The sequence below is a fragment of the Solanum verrucosum genome, unplaced genomic scaffold (genome assembly GCF_900185275.1).
Source record: "Solanum verrucosum unplaced genomic scaffold, falcon-dt-bn FXZP01000203.1, whole genome shotgun sequence".
Taxonomy (NCBI): Eukaryota; Viridiplantae; Streptophyta; class Magnoliopsida; order Solanales; family Solanaceae; genus Solanum; species Solanum verrucosum.
The window spans coordinates 93,163-112,421 of record NW_026020815.1 but is presented as its reverse complement, the minus strand read 5'-3'; the positions used below and the strand labels follow the sequence as shown (position 1 = coordinate 112,421).

Here is a 19,259-nt window from a genome sequence, read left to right as displayed (position 1 = left end):
ACTACTTAAGCATGTAGTGGTGGCTATCGGTTAGAGAAACTCCCACAATAGAAATTGCATGGTTCCTCGAGGGGTTCTGCTTAGTATGGATGGGGGTATGAGACTTCATTCATGCATTGCACAAGTAGACTTTGAGAGGAAGCATGGTATTTTCATGATATTATAAATATGATTTTGACGTCATGTTTTAAATAGTTTTACAAGCTTCATATATATTGCATGTGTCTTATTGCTTTATATTGAGTTCAGTTATTCATGAGTTGATCAGAGCCAAGGTAAGTTCTCTTTTGTATTCCTTTCAAGCTTAAGTTGTTGTTTAGATGTCCAGCTCGCATACTCGTACATTCCATGTACTGATGCCAGTTGGCCTGCATCTTATTATGATGCAGACGCAGGTACCCAGGATCAGCATCCAGCACGCCGTTGATCCAGTTGAGCATTCCAGAGTCAGTGGTGAGCCTCCTTGCATTCCGGAGGACTCAGTTATTTTGTTTTCTTAGTTTTGTTTGTTTAGGATGTTTAGGGGTCTATCCCAACATCCATCTCAGTATTTTAGAGGCTTCATAGACAGTCAGTCAGTTAGTATTGAGTCTCTCATCTATGTATATATATGTAAATATTCTATTTTGAGACTCGAGTTACCTTTTTGGCCAGATTTTATCAGTTGGGTGGTTTTATGACCTTTCATTGCATTGAGTTATTCTGTTGAGTTAGGTTTCCGCTGAGTTAAGATAGCCAGGCAAAGGGTTCGCTTGGGGGCTAGCAATGGTCTTCGAGTGCCGGCCACGTCCAGGGTGTAGACTCGGGGTGTGACAAATTATTTATATCGATCATTCGTTAAAAAATAGGTTTATTTATGCTATTACCTATATAAAAAGAGTTCGTTTGTGTTATTGTTTTTAACAGAAAATATATTTAATTTTGGAAAATTATTTATGCCACATGGTTAATTCCTTACTAGAGGCCTACGTCAGTTAATTAAAAAAAATCAATATTTGATTAAATCAAAATTAAATATGAACTGATTTAAATAAAACCAAATTCTCCATAGGATAGTATCCAACACGATTCAAACATTATTCATTACTTATATTTAATATAATTATCAATAAATAATACATTTAATAATATACTATCAAATATCACACTGATCACCAGTAGTATTAGGTTATTATTAATTAACTTCTATTCAGTAAAATCAATATAGACACAAAATACCTAAAATTAAACATTCAATATTTACTGTATAAAAAAAATACATGTAACGCCCAAGAAACACAAATAACTGATGATATATAGAACAATCACATAAATATATATCTTCCAAAAAGGAAGCTACAAATAATTCTAGCAACATATTTTATGTAGATATTCCTATTCAACACATAATAAAAAGTCTTCAAGTAGGTAACCTAAAGAGAGAACTTACTTTTCTTTAAAATTAGACTAAGGTTCTATTGAATAAAATGACATACCATAACTAGATTATGTACAATAATAGTAAAGATAACTGTTGACAATACTCATGTTATGTTCCTAGTTATTGTCGTATACTACCTTGAGGTTGCCGAAGAAATTCATAAACTTCAAATTTTGACATTATGTAAAGGCTGACGTACATAGTACATATATATTCTATATTCTTCAAACATAATAGAGTATTATTTATTTTACATGCTAGCTAGCACTAGCCAATATTTTCAAATACTCATCACACAAGAACAAACACATAGATATATGTATATATAGGACCATTGAACATCACAAATTTTCTATTTCTTGAGAAGGTGACATTCAACATCCTTGGTCATACCAATGAAATAATCCAAGAGAGTAAGGGGTTCTGGAGTATCTTCCGTTTTCTTCTCGTACATAAGTGTAATTGTAGTCCAATGTTCACAAGATGTAATAACAGTGAAGGAATTATACAACTCTAAAAGATTTCCGTCAATCACTTTCCAAGTAATTGATTTCTTCTGAGGATCGATGGCTTCAATCACAGTCTTAGCGAACATTTCTTTTCCATCTATACATTACAGATAAGAAAATACCATAGATGTTACTCCGAATTCAAATGTTAAAATCCTAATATGAAATACATTGATGCAAGAAAATAATATTGCGAGAAAGATAGATTTTATGTGTGTTACCTTCATAATATTTCCAACTAACAACCGAACCAATTTTTCCGATTTCACCTTCATGAATCTCAAAATGCTTGATCCTACTAGGGCTTATGTTGGGTAGATGATGAGCATTAGTGTGAAAAATATCATAAACCAAGTGTCCTCCACACTTCACCTTCAATGAAACAATCATTTTGCCTTTCATACCCATATTGTCCTTTCCTAGTAATAGCAATAAGTTGAGAAAATGTATAAAACTTGTAGCTTTTATATATAGATGTTAATTAAAGAAGCTAACCAATAAAAAGAATTATCCACCACATATCTATATGACTATATCACATAGTGGCGGTGTTAATTCAATTATGTATACGTAGGTTTTAGTTTGGTTATATATTTATCATGATATTTTACATACTCATGATAATTGAAATATGATGACAATACAATTATAAGTAATCACTAATCAGGTATATTTACTTTTATATAATCGCATTGGTCATGGTATTCATAGCCTTGTTTCTTTTTGGGTCAAATTCTAATTTCGTTTGTTTCTCCCAATCGTCGAGCCTGATCGACTCGACTCTTTTCCCTGTCCCCGGGCCTCCTCTCAATTCATTTTGTTCTTCTTCTGTACTGTCACTTGAATGAAGACATATTCAAGTATTCCTACTTTTTCAAATATTCCCCACCGACCCTTTTCCTTTACGAGCTGGATTAATTACTCCTGTAAAAATCATCTTTGCCAAACAAGTGAATAATGTTACAAACAAAAAAATATGCATCATCAAATATATATATTCTTTGTCTTATTTTTGTTGCACACATAGTCATACAAAGATTTGTTATGGTGTTATATGCACTATACTTGTGCTAACCTAATTAAAGATTTGTTAGACAATTTTACAAAGTAAATGTGACTTTTTCAAAATCACGATGATAATTATTTCGTTGTTATAAAATTAAAATTTCAACAATATGTACATGTTCAAACATAATTAAATTTAATAATTAAACAGAAAAATTAATATAAAATAAACCTAAAGAATGTTATACTTTGGTTAATTTTAAAATTTATCGATAACACACCTCAAATTTGAAGAAATTATAAGAGTTAAACTATTTTAAAATGTGAATATAAATAAATAAATTGATTGACATATTTCAGCAACACTTGATAATTGAATAACGATACACATCAAGTTAAGCATTATTAAAGTCTGGAGTGATGTATTCAAAATCGTGAGAGACGAAGTCACGATTTTGAATACATCGCTCCAGACTTGATAATTTATGTAATATTATTTGACTTTTCAATTTGATAGTACAATTTTTTCGGTTTGATTTAAACACCTTCATGCTTAGCCTCAAATTTATAGGGTTACTCCTAATTTGTAATATATGGCACTATAGAACATAGAATAGCATGGGAAATTATAACCTCTACTCTTATTTATTTTTCTTCTGAGTTGTATCTATGAAACATCAAAATATTCAATGTAGGGGTCCATGTTGAATTGATCATTACTAGCCTTTTCTTTTTTTTGGCTATTAATTTCTTCAATTTGTTGAGTTGTATATCTTCATGTTATTAATGATGATAAATTGCACATAGTGAGATAACACTTCTAATGTTGATGATGTTTATTACTTTCTTCGATTTATTTTATATGGTGTTTTTACTTTTTCATTTCTTATTTCTTAATTAGGAGTGATGTTTTTCTTAAAGGGTGTGTCCAAATTAAAAATATCATATAATATGGACGGAAGGAAGAATTAAGTCATGAAATTTGAAACTCTTTACGAAGGTGAACCATGATTAAGGTGGCTAAGTTGTCGATAAACTAAATTAAGGTAAACCATAATAGGAGTGATGTTTAATTATTTGACTTTCTTGGCTAAATTAAAGTAAATATTTTAATGCTCATATTGATGGGAAGATCAACAATGACGCATATAATGAGGGAGGCTAACTCAGTAGCAGATATATTAGCGGAATATGGAAGGAAAATTATGGATCCAAATATGTCTATGAACAAGTTGTTTATTTTTGAAGCATCTCCTTCCTTTACATCTAAAGCTCTTGAAAGAGATGCGAATAGAACTATATATATTGTTTAGATTAGTTCCTTTTTGTATGGATGAACCTACTATTTAATAAATAAAATCCTTCCAGTTTCAAAGCAAAAAAAAAAAAAAAAAAAAACAAAAAACTTTCTTCTCCAATTTATATCTACTTGCTAATTTTCCTTTGCCTAATAACTATATTGGACCATGCCTATTGCGTTAGCAAGACGATTGTGCAAGACATAATATCGTAAACATATAATAATGTCCTTTCAAATATTTGTGTTTAACAAAATTGTAAATAATATAAAAATTCGACCCGCATAGCAATTTTTAATCCGCCTCGCCCCATCCCGCATAACAATTTTTTTCATTTTCAACCCGCCTCGCATTAATCCGCCCCTTATAATTTTTTAATATTTTCTTTTTCTAGTTAAGTTTGACACTAAAAATATAATTCATAAAAATAAATTCATTTTTTCATTAAGTTGTATTAATTTAATAGGATAGTGACTTAAAAATTTATTGTTTAGAGGTCAATTAGAAAACAAGTAAGAAATTGAATTATTTTTTATTGAATCATTTCATTTACTATCTTGAATATTTTAGTAGCTTTAAAGAAATTATCTTAATAAATAATGTTCTATCACTCTTATAACATGTAAAAAGTTAAAAATAAGTAAAATCACATATATCCGCAACCCGCCTCCGCCTCGCATTAGTTTTAAAAAAAGCCACTTCAACCCACCCCGCATCCCACCCGCCCCGACCCATTGTCATCCCTAGATAGTCTACAAGTTTGAATATAAGTACTTTGAATGAGAAAATACTAGAAATAGTCTATTATCTTTGGAGTTGGATTTAAAATAATCCTATTCTTTTTTCATAGATCACTAATACTCCACATTACACCAAAAAAAATCTTTAATGCGAGCATCACATTACACCAAATGATCGGGAAATTTCTAACATAAGATAAATTTCAGGCAGTTGATGGGTGGAACCGGTGGAGTTATAAGGGACCATCTAGGCAGTTGGATTGTAGGATTTTCTTGCAAATTAAAAGTAGCTAATGCCCATCATGCGGAACTACTAGCTTTGCTCCATGGTTTGAACCTAGCACAGAAAATAAACATTAATCATTTGCTCGTGGAGACCGACTCTCAGGTATTACTTAACACCTTAGAAAGTGCTAAACCAATACACTCATACATTTATTCGGATTGCAGGTCAATGCTCCTACTGATGGGAGGATCAACAATGAAGCATATAATGAGGGAGTCTAACTCAATAGCAGACATATTAGCGAAATATGGAAGGAAGACTATGGATCCAAATATGCCTATGAACAATTGTTTGTTTTTGAAGCATCTCCTTCCTTTACACTAAAAGCTCTTGAAGGAGATGCGAATGGAACTATATCGTTTAGATCAGTTCCCTTTTGTATGGATGAACCTACTATTTAATAAATAAAATCCTTCCAATTCCAAAGCAAAAAAAAAAAAAAAAAATATTACACCAAAAAAAATCTTTAATGACAATTAATTAACGGTAATAGCTTAATTGCCGCTAAATATATTCTTTAGAGACAATTAACACTCTTTGTAAATGTGCCTAAAGTCTAACAAAAAGATTCAAGATTTAGTGTATAAAAAAAATATACATGTAACACCAGAAGAAATACAAATAACTGATGATATATAGAACAATTATATAAAGGGAAGCTGCAAATGATTCTAGCACAATAAAGAAAAAACATAGTTATGATCACATAACATAATTAAGTCTTAACATTTTAACAATATTGTTGCTTCAATGAAGCAAAGAGGATTTTATACGCCTCCCGCTCAAGGCTTTTTAGGCACTTGAGGGATTTCTGAATTTGTGGCAAAGTTGGTGATTCAGGTTTAGGAATGACAGACATCTCAAGTTTTGGCAATGGTGGAAGTTCAGACTTTGGTAGAGTTGGCAGCTTGGGTTTTGGGATTTCTGGAAATTCAGACTTAGGCAAAGTTGAGATTTCAGGTAAATGTGGCAATTCGGGCCTTGATAGAGTTGGTAGCTCAAATATTGGGATTTCAGGAAATAATTTGGGCTTAGGCAAAGCTGGGATTTCAGGTAAATGTGGCAATGCAGGCCTTGATAATAGAGTTGGTAGCTCGGATTTTGGGATTTCAGGAAATAATTTGGGCTTAGGCAAAGCTGGGATGTCAGGTAAATATGGCAATGCAGGCCTTGATAGAGTTGGTAGCTCGGGTTTTGGGATTTTAGGAAATAATTTAGGCTTAGGCAAAGCTGGGATTTCAGGTAAATGTGGCAATGCAGGCCTTGATAGAGTTGGTAGCCTGGGTTTTGGAATTTCAGGGAATTCAGGCTTAGGTAAATTTTGGGATTTCAGGTAAATGTGGCAATTCGAGCTTAGGAAATATCACGCCCCGAGCCTACACCCTGGACGTGGCCGGCACTCAAAGACCATTGCTGGCCCCAAGCGAACCCTTGGCCTGACTTTCTTAACTCAGCGAAAACCTAACTCAAAAGAATAACTCCATGCAATGCAAGGACATAAAACAACTTAACTGATAAAATCTGGCCAAAAAGGCAACTCGAGTCCCAAAATAGAATATTTACATATATACATAGATGAGAGACTCAAAACTAACTAACTAACTGACTGTCTATGAAGCCTCTATAATACTGAGATGGATGTTGGGACAGACCACGCAACATCCTAATAAAACAAAACTAGGAACAAAACAATCGAGCCCTCCGAAAAGCAAGGAGGCTCACCACTGACTCTGGAGTGCTCAATTGGATCAACGGCGTGTTGGATGCTGATCCTGGGTACCTGCGTCTGCATCATAAAAAGATGCAGGCCAACTGGAATCAGTACATTGAATGTACGAGTATGCGAGCTGGTAAGCTAAGCAACATAGGCTAGAAGGAAATCTTGAAGAAACTGAATAACTTACCTGACTCAACTCAACTCAACATGACTGACTCATTTCAATATAAGGCAATTTAAAACAAGTGCAATATAAAGAAAAGTTGCTTAAAACATGCTATAAAACTTTGTGTGTATACAAAGATACAATAAGCCTTAGATGTATGTAGAAATACAAATGAACTGATGTATATAAAAATACAATAATTACTGTGGGAGTTTCTCTAACCGACAACCATCACATAAGAGCTATAGTGATGATACATCGATCAACCTCACGCTGCCAGAGCATCCTGTACCCGGCCAAAGGTATAGGACCTGAACTGCCTAATGGATCCACTAGTTTAATCTGAAAATGATTCATCTAAAAAGTATGAACCTCTTCTACCCATGATGGCTACATGGTTCTGTTGGGGCTGTGGGTTCTTTGAACGCCCCCCCAACTCGGTGCTCAATACTACTCCAAAAAATGTATTGGCTCTTATGTTTTTAAAACATATTCCTTCATGCTGATTTGAGATAATTACTCAAAAACTTAGCTCAAAGGCTATCTTGGAAATCTCAGTTTCCTCTCTTTCTTTATGAAAACTAGCCCTAAGGCTCTTTGGAAATCTCAGTTTCCTCTCTTGTTTAAATGTGAAGACATTTCTTTAAAAACTTCTTTGGGAATACTTAGTTCCCTAATAACTTTTTGAGAAATGAACTCAACTTTATACTCCTGGCTTAACTTGAAACTCTATACTCTTTACTTTTCTTGAAACTTGAGCCTTAAAATGAAGTTAAAATGTTCAATAAAGACTCTTGAACAACTTTGAAAACTTGATTTGACTTACTTCTTTAAACTTCTAGACTTGACTTCTAACTTCACTTGACTTTGATCCGAACTCGCCTTGAATTGGATTATGGATTCAAGGTATATGATCACACGTTTATGGATGAGTTCTTGACGTTTAGACGTACCTTGGAGTGTTGAAAACAACTAGGAAACGTAGGTACAATACCAAGGAACATGCATGAGAAAGTGTGAAATGAATGGGGAAACTTGGCGTCCTTGGCGCTCTACAAGGCGCGGGGCGCCCCACGGGAAAAAGCTCAGAAGCTCTTTTGGGGCGCGCTGGCAGGCGCGACGCGCCACCCCTTTCCCCAGAAAACTCGACTTTTCTTCTTCATTTTTCCAACTCTAAACCTCCTTAACTTCATTGGTTCCATCCCCAAACACTTAGAATCATAAACCCTTCAACATACAATAGATTTCAACTTAAAAACACAACCAAATCATGTACCAAACCAACAAGAACTTCAAAAACACAACCAACAACTTCAACAACACAACCAATCTTTTCTCGGAAATAAAACGAGTTTGGCGTGTGGGGAAAAGAGCCAACCCAACACTATGAACTCACATACCTAGTAGGGATCACCCCCGACGATATCCACGACGATCTTTGACGAATCCTTGCTTGATCTTCTCTTTCTCCTCTTCTTCTCTTCTTCACTCACAAACCCTCACTCTCACTCTTTAAAATGGGACAAACTGATCTAAAAATCAGTCTAACACAACAATATAACCAAAAGAATTGGTTAATGAAAAGACCAAAATACCCTTAAAATTTTCGGACTAATTTCCCTGCCAACTGCCCAACTTCCAAAGGGCATAACTCACTCATACAAACTCGGAATCGAGCAAACTCGGTGGTGTTGGAAAGATCATTCCATGAGCTTCGCAAACATAACTGGAAATACACCTAATTCATCCTAATATAGGAGTTATGACTGTTCAAAGTTGGCCAAAAACTCATTTTTTTCCCCATACTTGACAATTTTCCAGATTTTTGAATTCTTTCCAAGAATGACTATTTCCACTTCTAAACCTCTTCATAGATATTTCAAATTGCCGGATGTTACAGGAAACTCAGGCAAAATTACTTCAAGAAGATGGCGCGTCTGCTAGATTTATGTAGTTGTTTGTTAAAAACAAAGTGACAAATAATAAGTAAAAAGATGGGTTGTAGTGATTATAAGCCATTGTTGAAAGGTGATAAATGCTTCAAGACTAGTAATTTATGTTTTGGTTGATTATGCTAATATGCTTTATGTTTCACTTCAAACAAGTTTATATAGATGTGTGGTTGTGGAAAATAAAAATTAGAGAATAAGGCTTTGGTAGGAATATTAATTGTGTGTTAGTTCATCTTCTCAACAATAACCTCCTAATTTAATCTGACAATAAATTTCCTTGTGTAACATATTCAAGCACATAAGAAAAGTCTCCCTTACCTAGTTATTGTCCTATACTACTGTTATGAACCAAGTTCATTCCAATATGAATACCAAGGTCACACAAATAGTTATTGGACTAACAAGAGTTATTGGGCTGAGAACGAGCAATAGGGACAAGTTAATTTGGAATCCGGGTTGAGTAGTGGGCATGAGAACAATTCCCTAAAAAATGATAGTGATATGTGATTTCGAAATTATGCAAATTCTTAAGAAAAAGAGTTCGATTCTTCTTATCTCTGTTCTTAGCTAGAGCTTCTCATCCCCTTCTATCAATCTTTGGATTTGTCTTCCCCTCGAATAACATTCTCTGTTTCGTTTTAAGGATCATTAGTTGTTACTTGCTTGATATTTCCATTTCTAAATTGTATTTTGTGTTTTCAATGATTATAATACATATCATTATTGTGCCGTAACTTGAGTTGTTACACCTACCTTGGGGTCTCAGAAGGAACTCGTAAACTTCAAATTTTGAATTTACCTTTCACTTGAATCAAGAAAACAGGACACAAAATATCGTTTGTGTAGAGTACTTATCTAATGATGCGTATTAGAGCCTTAGCTAATAATTAATGGAATATCAGAGTTCTTAGAGTAAAAATAAAACTGTATAAAATGCTACTTGAATCACAAATATATATTCTTCAAACATGACATTATATATAGAGGCTGGCGTGTACACACACACATATATATTATTCTTCAAATTAAACATAATATTATATTATTTATTTTACACGCTTGCTAGCACTAGCCAATATTTTCAAATACTCATCACACAAGAACAAACACACAGATATATGTATGCATAGGACCATTGAACATCGTAGATTTTCTAATTCTTGAGAAGGTGACCCTCTACATCCTTGATCAGACCAATGTAATAATCCAAGATAGCTAGGGGTTCTGGGGTATCTTTAGTTTTCTTCTCATACACAAGTGTATATGTCATCCATTGATGTTCAGAGGATGTAATAACAGTGAAGGAATTATACAAATCTAACAAATTTCCTTCAATCGCATTCCAAGTGATTGAATTCTTCTGAGGATCGATGGCATCAATCACAGTCTTAGCAAACATTTCTTTTCCATCTATTCATTAAAGATAGAAAAAATACATTAGATGTTAATCCCAATTCAAATGTTCAAATTATTTCTTTTATTTTCCCTCTTTTATTATTTTCATTTTAATAAAAATGATCTAATGCTCGTGAAGATTAGAATGATGGCTGAAGTAATTATCCATGAAAAAAATATCAAATGTTATTCAGAGTTCTTATCGTTTGACTCTAAGAAAAGGAAAACATGACAATTAAAAGTGGACGGAGGGAGTAATTAACACCATTAACTAACTTTTTCATGGATAGGTGAATTACTTTCGAAATATGAAATACACCTAAATGTGGAAAATTGATGCAATAAGTATTGCGAGAAAGAGAGGAGAGAAATGTGTGTGCTACCTTCGTAATATTTCCAACTAGCAACCGAACCAATTTTTCCTTTTTCACCTTCATGAATCTCAAAATGCTTGACTCTACTAGGGCTTATGTTGGGTAGATGTTGGGTATTAGTGTGGAAAATATCATGAACCGAATGTCCTCCACACTTCATTTCCAATGAAACAATCAACTTACCTTTTACGCCCATATTTTCTTTTCCTAGTAATAGCAATGAGTTGCGAAAGGAAGGTGGTAAGAAAATGTATAAAACTTGTACCTCTTATATAGATTTTAATTAATGTAAGAAGCTAATCAATGAAAAATATTATTCACCAAATATCTATATCACATAGTGGCGGTGTTAATTAAATTGTGTATAAGTAGGTTTTAGTTTAGTTATAAATTTATTATAATATTTTACCATGATAATTTAAATATAATGACAATACAATTATAAATAATGAAGTATATTTATTTTTATGTAACCGTATTTTAATTTCTTCTTTATTGAGGGTGATCAGTTGTGGTATCAACGTCTTGCTTCTTTTTCGATCAAATATTGATTTCATTTTGCTATCTTCTCCCGATCGTAGAGCCTGATCGACTCAACTATTTAATTCCCTGCCCCATGCCTCTCACTTCATTTCATTCTTCTTCTCATGTACCCTCGCTTGAATGAAGACACTCGATCAACCCGACTTTCCCAAGTGCCCCCACCGGTCCTTATCCTTTACGAGTATGGCTTAGTTATTCCTGTAAAAATCACTCCCCTAAAAATCATCTTTGCCAAACAAGTGAATAATGTTATGAATAATTTTTTCAATTTATTATTTTATCATCTTCATGTTATTATTATTATTTTATTTTTTTTGCTTATTAACAGAAGGATTTTATTTAATAATAATAATAAAGGTTTATCCATACAAAACAAAAGAGGAACTAATCTAGACGAATTAGTTCGTATAGTTTAGCATGTAGGTTTTATTTTATTTTTGTTGTTGTTTTAGATTTTCTCTGTCGAATTTCGATTAAGAGAATAGAATATATCACATGATTCATATAATATTCCGAGCTGCCTTGTTACTGACTCTGCTTAATTTTATTATGAACTTCTATATGTATATTGCAGGAAGGTACAGTTTCTACATATAGAAGAGCAGACTCCTGAATATATATTGTTGATACAACGAAAGGTTTATTTAAATAGTCAGGTTAGTTTCATTGGCTTCACAACCTCATACTTTTGTTTGAAACTTATATGCTTTCTAACTACCAGAAATGATAAGTTGTTCAAGGATCTCATAAGTTATGCAGAGTATTAGAAGTTATGAATTATGCATTTGTTTAATTCAGATAAGGCACTCAGAAGTTATGCAGAATATTAGTTGATCTATACTTGTACAAGACAATTTTTCTTTTTTAATCTTTGGGTATAAATGTGTACTTCAAATCTAATCACACTGCTAACATTTTTATAATTCAATTAAATATTAATTTCTTATTAAAAATATTTAATGATTTTAGCATTAAAATGATTATATAGGTGGTATAATTATGTTATATACTCTTCAGTTGTAACATTATATATATATATATATAGATTTCGGAGGTTATAACCCTTGTTGGTAGTGGACTGTATTACGTAAACACACTTAGCATGCATTAAGCTGATGAATAAATTCTTATCTAGTGTCCTCGACTTCACATGAACACGAGTAGATTTATTACGTGTCAATTCTCATGAGAGAGGAGAAAAATGCAGTAGTTCAATCCAATATAAAGCTATCATGGGATCCTTCAAATTACTTAGGCGAGATATGAGACCAAGGAGAGAAACTTATCGAAATTTCAGAAAAATGAAGTATTCAGGGGATCAAAGAGAACAACTAATTTAAATTCCAAATAACAAGTGTAAGGACCTCTTGAATCTGATCAAATTCATATGTGACTAATTGTTAGTTTACCTAATATGAATTAGCATGTACAATATGCTAAACAAATGAGGGCAGAACAGACTCAGCATCAATTAATTCTATCATATTCTAAAGTTCAATCAGATAGTAACTTCTTCATCTACATATTCATAACCCAACCTTGAGCCTATTACGTAATGACTCTTTTCTAAAAAAGAATAGGAACAATGTAATTTCTACTGGCACACTCAGTCTAAAAGAAATAAGAGTTTCAAAGACACATGGTTCATACAAAGTTAATAACTTGCAGAATCAGTATAAAACCCACACAAATGTCCAAAGAAGTAGAAATTCAGATAGGTGCTCAACATTTAATCATGAATAATAACAGCAAAGGTGACATGTACTAACCTTATGTAGAGCAGCAAACAGGGTTTGTCGTCAAGATTCAACTTAGAACTTCCTTCAACTCGAATTCAACACTAAAACAAACTCGCTGGATTGTTGTTGGGTCTTTTTTTTTTTCAACCGATTTTTGGATTTTCTCACTGATTTTTCGATTGTTTTTTGGATGATATGTTCACTGTTTGCAGAAGGAACCAAATGGCTCATTTTATAGCCAAATCGTAACCTCTACTTGCCTCAACAATTCAAAATTTTGAATTCTTGGAAAGCGAAAACGGAAGGACTAATGATGAAGGGGACGAAAAATCTCTCAAGAATCGACCTTTCCAGGTCACGCCCCGAGCCTACGTCCTAGGCGGGACTAACACTCGAGAACCATTGTTGTCCCCAAGCGAACCCTTGGCCCAACTTACTTACTCAGCGGAAGACTCTAAGCATTATTACAATGATCAAGTGCACTTACTCAATGGTTTAATAAGATAACTTAGAATGTTTAAAAGTCAACATTCAACTTGGCCAAAATGGCAACTCAAGTCTTAACATAAAAAATGATAATGTAAAGACAACTGAACTACTAACTGTTTATGAAGCCTCTAAAACAAAGAGGGATGTCGGGACAAGATCCCCGATCATCCTAACAATGAAATACTGAAAGAAAATGATAAAAAGTGTCCTCCAGAATGCAAGGAGGCTCACCAACTGACTCTGAGTGCTCAACCTGATCAATGAGGTGCTGGATGCTAATCCTGGTTACTTGCGTTTGCATCATAAGACGATGCAGGCCAACTGGCATCAGTACATTGAATGTACGAGTATGCGAGTTAGAATGCTAAATACAATTTAAGCTTGAAAAGGATCTAAAAAGAACACTTACCTTGACTTTACTTAACTCATGAATAACTCAACTCAAAATACAGTGTAAAACAACAATAATAGTATAATTTATACAAAGCATTTAGAACAATAAATAACAACTTAATTTGTTAAAGATATGCAATAACAAACTCAACTTTACTCATCTATCAAAGTCATATAGTTTCTGTGGGAGATTCTCTAACCGACAACCACCACTATGAGCCTAAGCGGTGATACAACGTCTTGCCCACACTGTCAAAACTGTCCTATACTTTGTCATCATATAAAGCGCCTTAACTAAGTGGATCCACTAGTATGATCCTTTACTACCCATGATGTCTACATGGTTTATGGAAACTTGAGTTAACATGAACTCGCATCCCCATATTGGTGCTCAATACTACTCCCAAAATATACTTAGCTCATATGTTTTTAAAACAAAACTTCTTTCTTTGGTTTGAGATAATTACTGGAAACTTAGCTTAAAAGCTCTCTTGGAATCAATGTTCCCTTTCTTGTTCAAATGTGAAAACATTTTAAACACTTGGGAATACTTAGTTTCCTTATAACTTTTGGAGAAATGAACTCAACTCTTTACTCTCTTTGCTTAATCTTAAAACTTAAGTCTAAGAACAAAGTTAAAACGTTTGTGAAAGACTTTTGAAAAACTTTGATGAACTTCTCTTGACTTGCTTCTTAACTTCTAAACTTGACTCTTAACTCTCCTTGAATTGAATTATAGATTCAAGGATTGTGACTTGTGATAGGGAAGATCTCATGATGTTTCAGAGTGTTTTTAGATAGCTAAACATGAGAAAAGATCAAAATTTCACTGTTTAGGGTGGGTCCGCGAAGCGGAGACGTAATTAAATTTTGGTCGCAAAAATACTTTTTTAGGCAGAACGGTTCGTGACCGCTCCGCCCCGCAAAGGATTTTTTTTCCAAATCTGGGGAGCAGGTCCGCGACGCGTAGCCGGTGCCCAGATTTACCCGACTAAATTTCTTCTTCATTTTCCAGCCCCAATTCGCCCATACTCAGTTCTTTTTCCCAAATTCTTTTTAGATACAGATACCCAACAAATGTACCTAAGAACCTAACTCCAGACAACTCAATAATTTGACGTAATGATCTCGATCAGAAACTTCTCAATTTCAACCCAACTCAAGAACAATATCAATTTCAAGAATAGATATCAAGAACATCAACTTTCAAACTCTTTTAGGATGAATTCACGCTGAAATAAACATGTTTGGCACGTGGGTCAACTATTTAATTCCCTGCCCCATGCATCTCACTTCGTTTCATTCTTCTTCTCATGTACCCTCGGTTGAATGAAGACACTCGATCAACCTGACTTTCCCAATTGCCCCCACCAGTCCTTATCTTTTACGAGTATGGATTAGTTATTCCTGTAAAAATTACTCCCTTAAAAAGCATCTTTGACAAACAAGTGAATAATGTTACAAATAAAAAATATATCGTTGGAAAACTATATGCACAATAGAAGCATATCCGAATCATACTGCTTACATATATAAATAATAGATAACCAATATATATTTATGATAGAACACATACAATTATGCTAAAATACATAAACTTGTTGAAATTTAATTCAAAAATTACCTCTTAAAGAAGCGTGAAGCATGAGTAGATACCTTCGAACTATCTCAGTACTTGGATGAACAAGTATCGTATAAAAAACTTTTCTGTCTCTATATATATGTGATTCTTTATTGATTTGATTTGACTTTTCAATTTGATACTACCATTTTTAGGTTTGATTTAAACAACTTATGCCTAGCCTCAAATTTATAGGGTTACTCCTAACTTGTAATATAAGGCCACTATGGAACATAGAATAACACGAGGAAATTATAAACTTTACTCTTCTTTATTTTTCTTCTGAGTTGTATCCTATGAAATCTCAAAATATTCAATGTTGAATTGATAATTACTAACTTCTTTTTTTGGCGATTAATTTCTTCAATTTATTATTGTATCATCTTCATGTTATAATGATAAGTTGTACATATTTTAAAGGAAGTTTGAATCTATAGTTTAATGAAACTAAAACTCTAGGACAAGGGTTGGATACTGCACAATTTGCAGCTCGAGTTGTATGTTGAATATTCTTCATGCACTCAATATATGTACTTTGAATGAGAAAAGACTCAAAATAGTCCATTAGCTTAATTGCCGCTAAATATATTCTTTAGAGACAATTAACAGTCTTTGAAAATGTGCTTAAAGTCTAAGAAAAAGATTCAACATTTACTGCATAAAAAAAATATACATGTAACACCAGAAGAAGCACAAATAACTGATGATATTGTAACACCCCGCTACTAGAAAGACTTGGAATTAGAAAGAAACCGTTTTTGGAAATAATCAAATTTGGAAAGTTTGAGAAAGTTAAGTATGATTTTTGGGTCAACTTCAAACGACCATAACTCCTAGATCAGGATGAGTTAGGTGTGCTACAAGACACCGTATGAAATATCTTTGAATTATCTTTCCAACTCCGCCGAGTTTGCTTAATTTCAAGTTTGTATGAGGGAGATATTTCCATTTGAAGTTGGGTTGTCTACATAAGGAAAACCAAAACCGGATTTTTGAAGGGTACTATGGTCTTTTCACTTCCCAATTAATTTATTTCATTTTTGGTAATTACTTAGGGGTCTAAACTGAATTAGGTCAGTTTACGCACTCAAAGATTTCACGCTAGGGTTTTAGAGAAGAACTCAAGAGAAAAGAGAAGAGGAAAGTCAAGATTCGTCGACTTCATGAAGAATTGATTGAGGATTTCGTCAAGGATTTGATCCTACAAGGTATGTGAGACTTTCATAACGTTGGGTTCGTTCACCCACGTGCCAAACATGTTTATTTCAGTGTGAATACAAACATACATGCATGCATTATAATGAAGCAAACACTAACATACACCACACAAACATGAAATCAAACCATCGCCTATACCTCGAAACCAAGCTTGAATCCTCCTAAGAAACTTGATTCCTCACTTTCCGGATTCTTTCCGCTTGTTCTAGGTCTACAAACAATTAATGTAAAGCAGGGATCAATAATTACGGTGTAATTACTTGGATTAAAGCAAACCCAATAACCCAAGACCAAATCCATGATCCTAAAGTGCAGCTAGGGCTTTTTCCCCATCATCTAATTCAGTCCAAAAACCCTCCCCCAATAGTAATTAACCAAGAATCCAAGTTCTACAGATCGAAAAATGGTTTAGGGGAGTAAAAACCTTACCTTTGGTTCTAGAAAAGGTGGAAAATTGTCAAGAATTTGCCCTAGTTCGCCTCCTAGCCCTCAAGAATGAAACTTGCAGAATAAGACATTTTTGGGGTTTATTTCCGACTTGAGTCACGACTGGCCCGCTATGGCATCCCCCATCCCGCCACAGCGGCCCCTCCCTAGCGGAAATAATCCCGCCTCAATGGCTTACATGGAGACACTGAGTTGGAATTTGAGCTCCAAACCCCCATTTCACAACACACCTTAAATCAGGACATTCAAAAATTACATGCTCACGCTAAGATCAGTTTCGGGAGTTCTACTCGCTCAAATTCGATTCCAAGAAGTCATACCGGTTCCTTAACGTCCTAGTTATCTATTCATGCAACCAAATTCATTATTGAATCTCTTATTCCTTACCAGATTTCCCTAGACTTTCGTGACTCCGATTCCGTCCAAATTTGGACTAGGCTAGAAAATATCAAGTTACTACAAAAAAAATTCTGACCCAAATTTTTTTCCCATTGGTTTTTCTATAACGACGGAATCAGATCGTTACACTCGTAAACTTCAAATTTTGAATTTACCTTTCACTTAAATCAAGAAAACAGGATACAAAATATCGTTTGTGTAGAGTACTTATCTAATGAGCGTATTAGAGCCTTAGCTAATAATTAATGTAATATCAGATTTAGCAGTCATAGGAGATTACAATGTATATGAATTACTACAAAATTAGCTCTACTTACTCTAAAATTCAAAGTTCTTAGAGTAAAACAAAATGTATATAATGCCACTTAAATCTCAAATATATATTCTTCAAACATGACATTATATATAGAGAGGCGGGAGTACATAGTACTTATAATATATATATTCTTCAAACATATTATTTGTTTTACACGCTAGCTAGAACTAGCCAATAATTTCAAATACTCATCACACAAGAACAAACACACAAACACATAGATATATGTACGTATAGGACCATTGAACATCATATATTTTTTAATTCTTGAGAAGGCGACCCTCTACATCCTAGATCACACCAATGCAATAATCCAAGATTGCAAGGGATTCTGGGGTATCTTCAATTTTCTTCTCATATACAAGTGCATAGGTCATCCATTGATGTTCAGAGGATGTAATAACAACGAAGTAATTATACAAACCTGGTATCAGAGCATTACGTTAGGTGATCTCGTCACATAAGGACAAGTCTAGTAGAGTCTTACGGAACGGTACATGGATGCCTTTACTTTTGAGAGGTTATAGGGCTTTAAGAAAACTTCATTCCTTCTTTCTTTCGTGCTACTACTTGAACCCAATTGATATCTAGGTGATACAAATTGGTATATGAACTTCTTCACTCTATTTCACATATGGTTAGTACTAGAGTATTAGAAGTTGAAACAACAACATTAGAAAAAAATGCGTCCTTAGAAATAGGTATATTTTCTCGATTGACTACAGGGCCTGTAATGACTAGTGATCAACATGATTTTTTTTATTAAGTACATAAATTTGAAACCTTTATTCTTCATGGGTACTGATTATGAAGATGCTTATGTTTTCATTGTTGATTGTTTTGAGCTACTTCATAAAATGAATATAGTGGAGAGTCTTAGTGTTGAATTTGTGACATGCTGGTTTTGGGGAGACACTAGAATGTGGTGGCGGTCTCATGTTGAGCGCTGACCAATAAAGGCACTACTTATGACTTGGGAAGCATTTTCTAACTTCTTCATGGTGAAGTGCATATCCTGTACTTTGAGGGATAAGAGGTAGAGGGGGTGAATCCAGATGACTTTGCCAAGGTGACAACATTCAAGAAGTTTCATAAGGGAAGGCTAGATAATGAACACCATTACTTGGAAAATATTGTTAGTGAAGTTATCGTTACACATATAGGTTGCTTACCGAATGATGAAATTATGTTATGCCAAGTGAAGTCAGAATCACTACTACAATTTTATAGAT

General features: G+C 33.7%; 4 protein-coding genes across 5 annotated transcripts in view; 1 reads left to right on the top strand and 3 right to left on the bottom strand.

The window, feature by feature from the left end:
* LOC125813446 (kirola-like) overlaps positions 1–19,259 on the top strand; it is a 436,501-nt gene that overhangs the window by 328,069 nt on the left and 89,173 nt on the right. The gene's annotated exons all lie outside the window — the stretch shown is intronic.
* The window catches only part of LOC125813444 (protein C2-DOMAIN ABA-RELATED 7-like), a 79,596-nt gene that overhangs the window by 5,409 nt on the left and 54,928 nt on the right, over positions 1–19,259 (bottom strand). The gene's annotated exons all lie outside the window — the stretch shown is intronic.
* On the bottom strand, positions 1,773–2,337 carry LOC125813472 (kirola-like). The gene is made up of 2 exons (XM_049492976.1): positions 2,151–2,337; positions 1,773–2,026 (listed from the first exon to the last, which is right to left on the bottom strand). The coding sequence occupies exons 1-2, from the start codon at positions 2,335–2,337 to the stop codon at positions 1,773–1,775; spliced, it is 441 nt and encodes a 146-aa protein (XP_049348933.1).
* LOC125813451 (kirola-like) lies at positions 10,045–11,098 on the bottom strand. The gene is made up of 2 exons (XM_049492959.1): positions 10,872–11,098; positions 10,045–10,503 (listed from the first exon to the last, which is right to left on the bottom strand). Exons 1-2 carry the CDS (start codon positions 11,056–11,058, stop codon positions 10,247–10,249), a joined length of 444 nt encoding a protein of 147 aa, XP_049348916.1. The 5' UTR covers positions 11,059–11,098; the 3' UTR covers positions 10,045–10,246.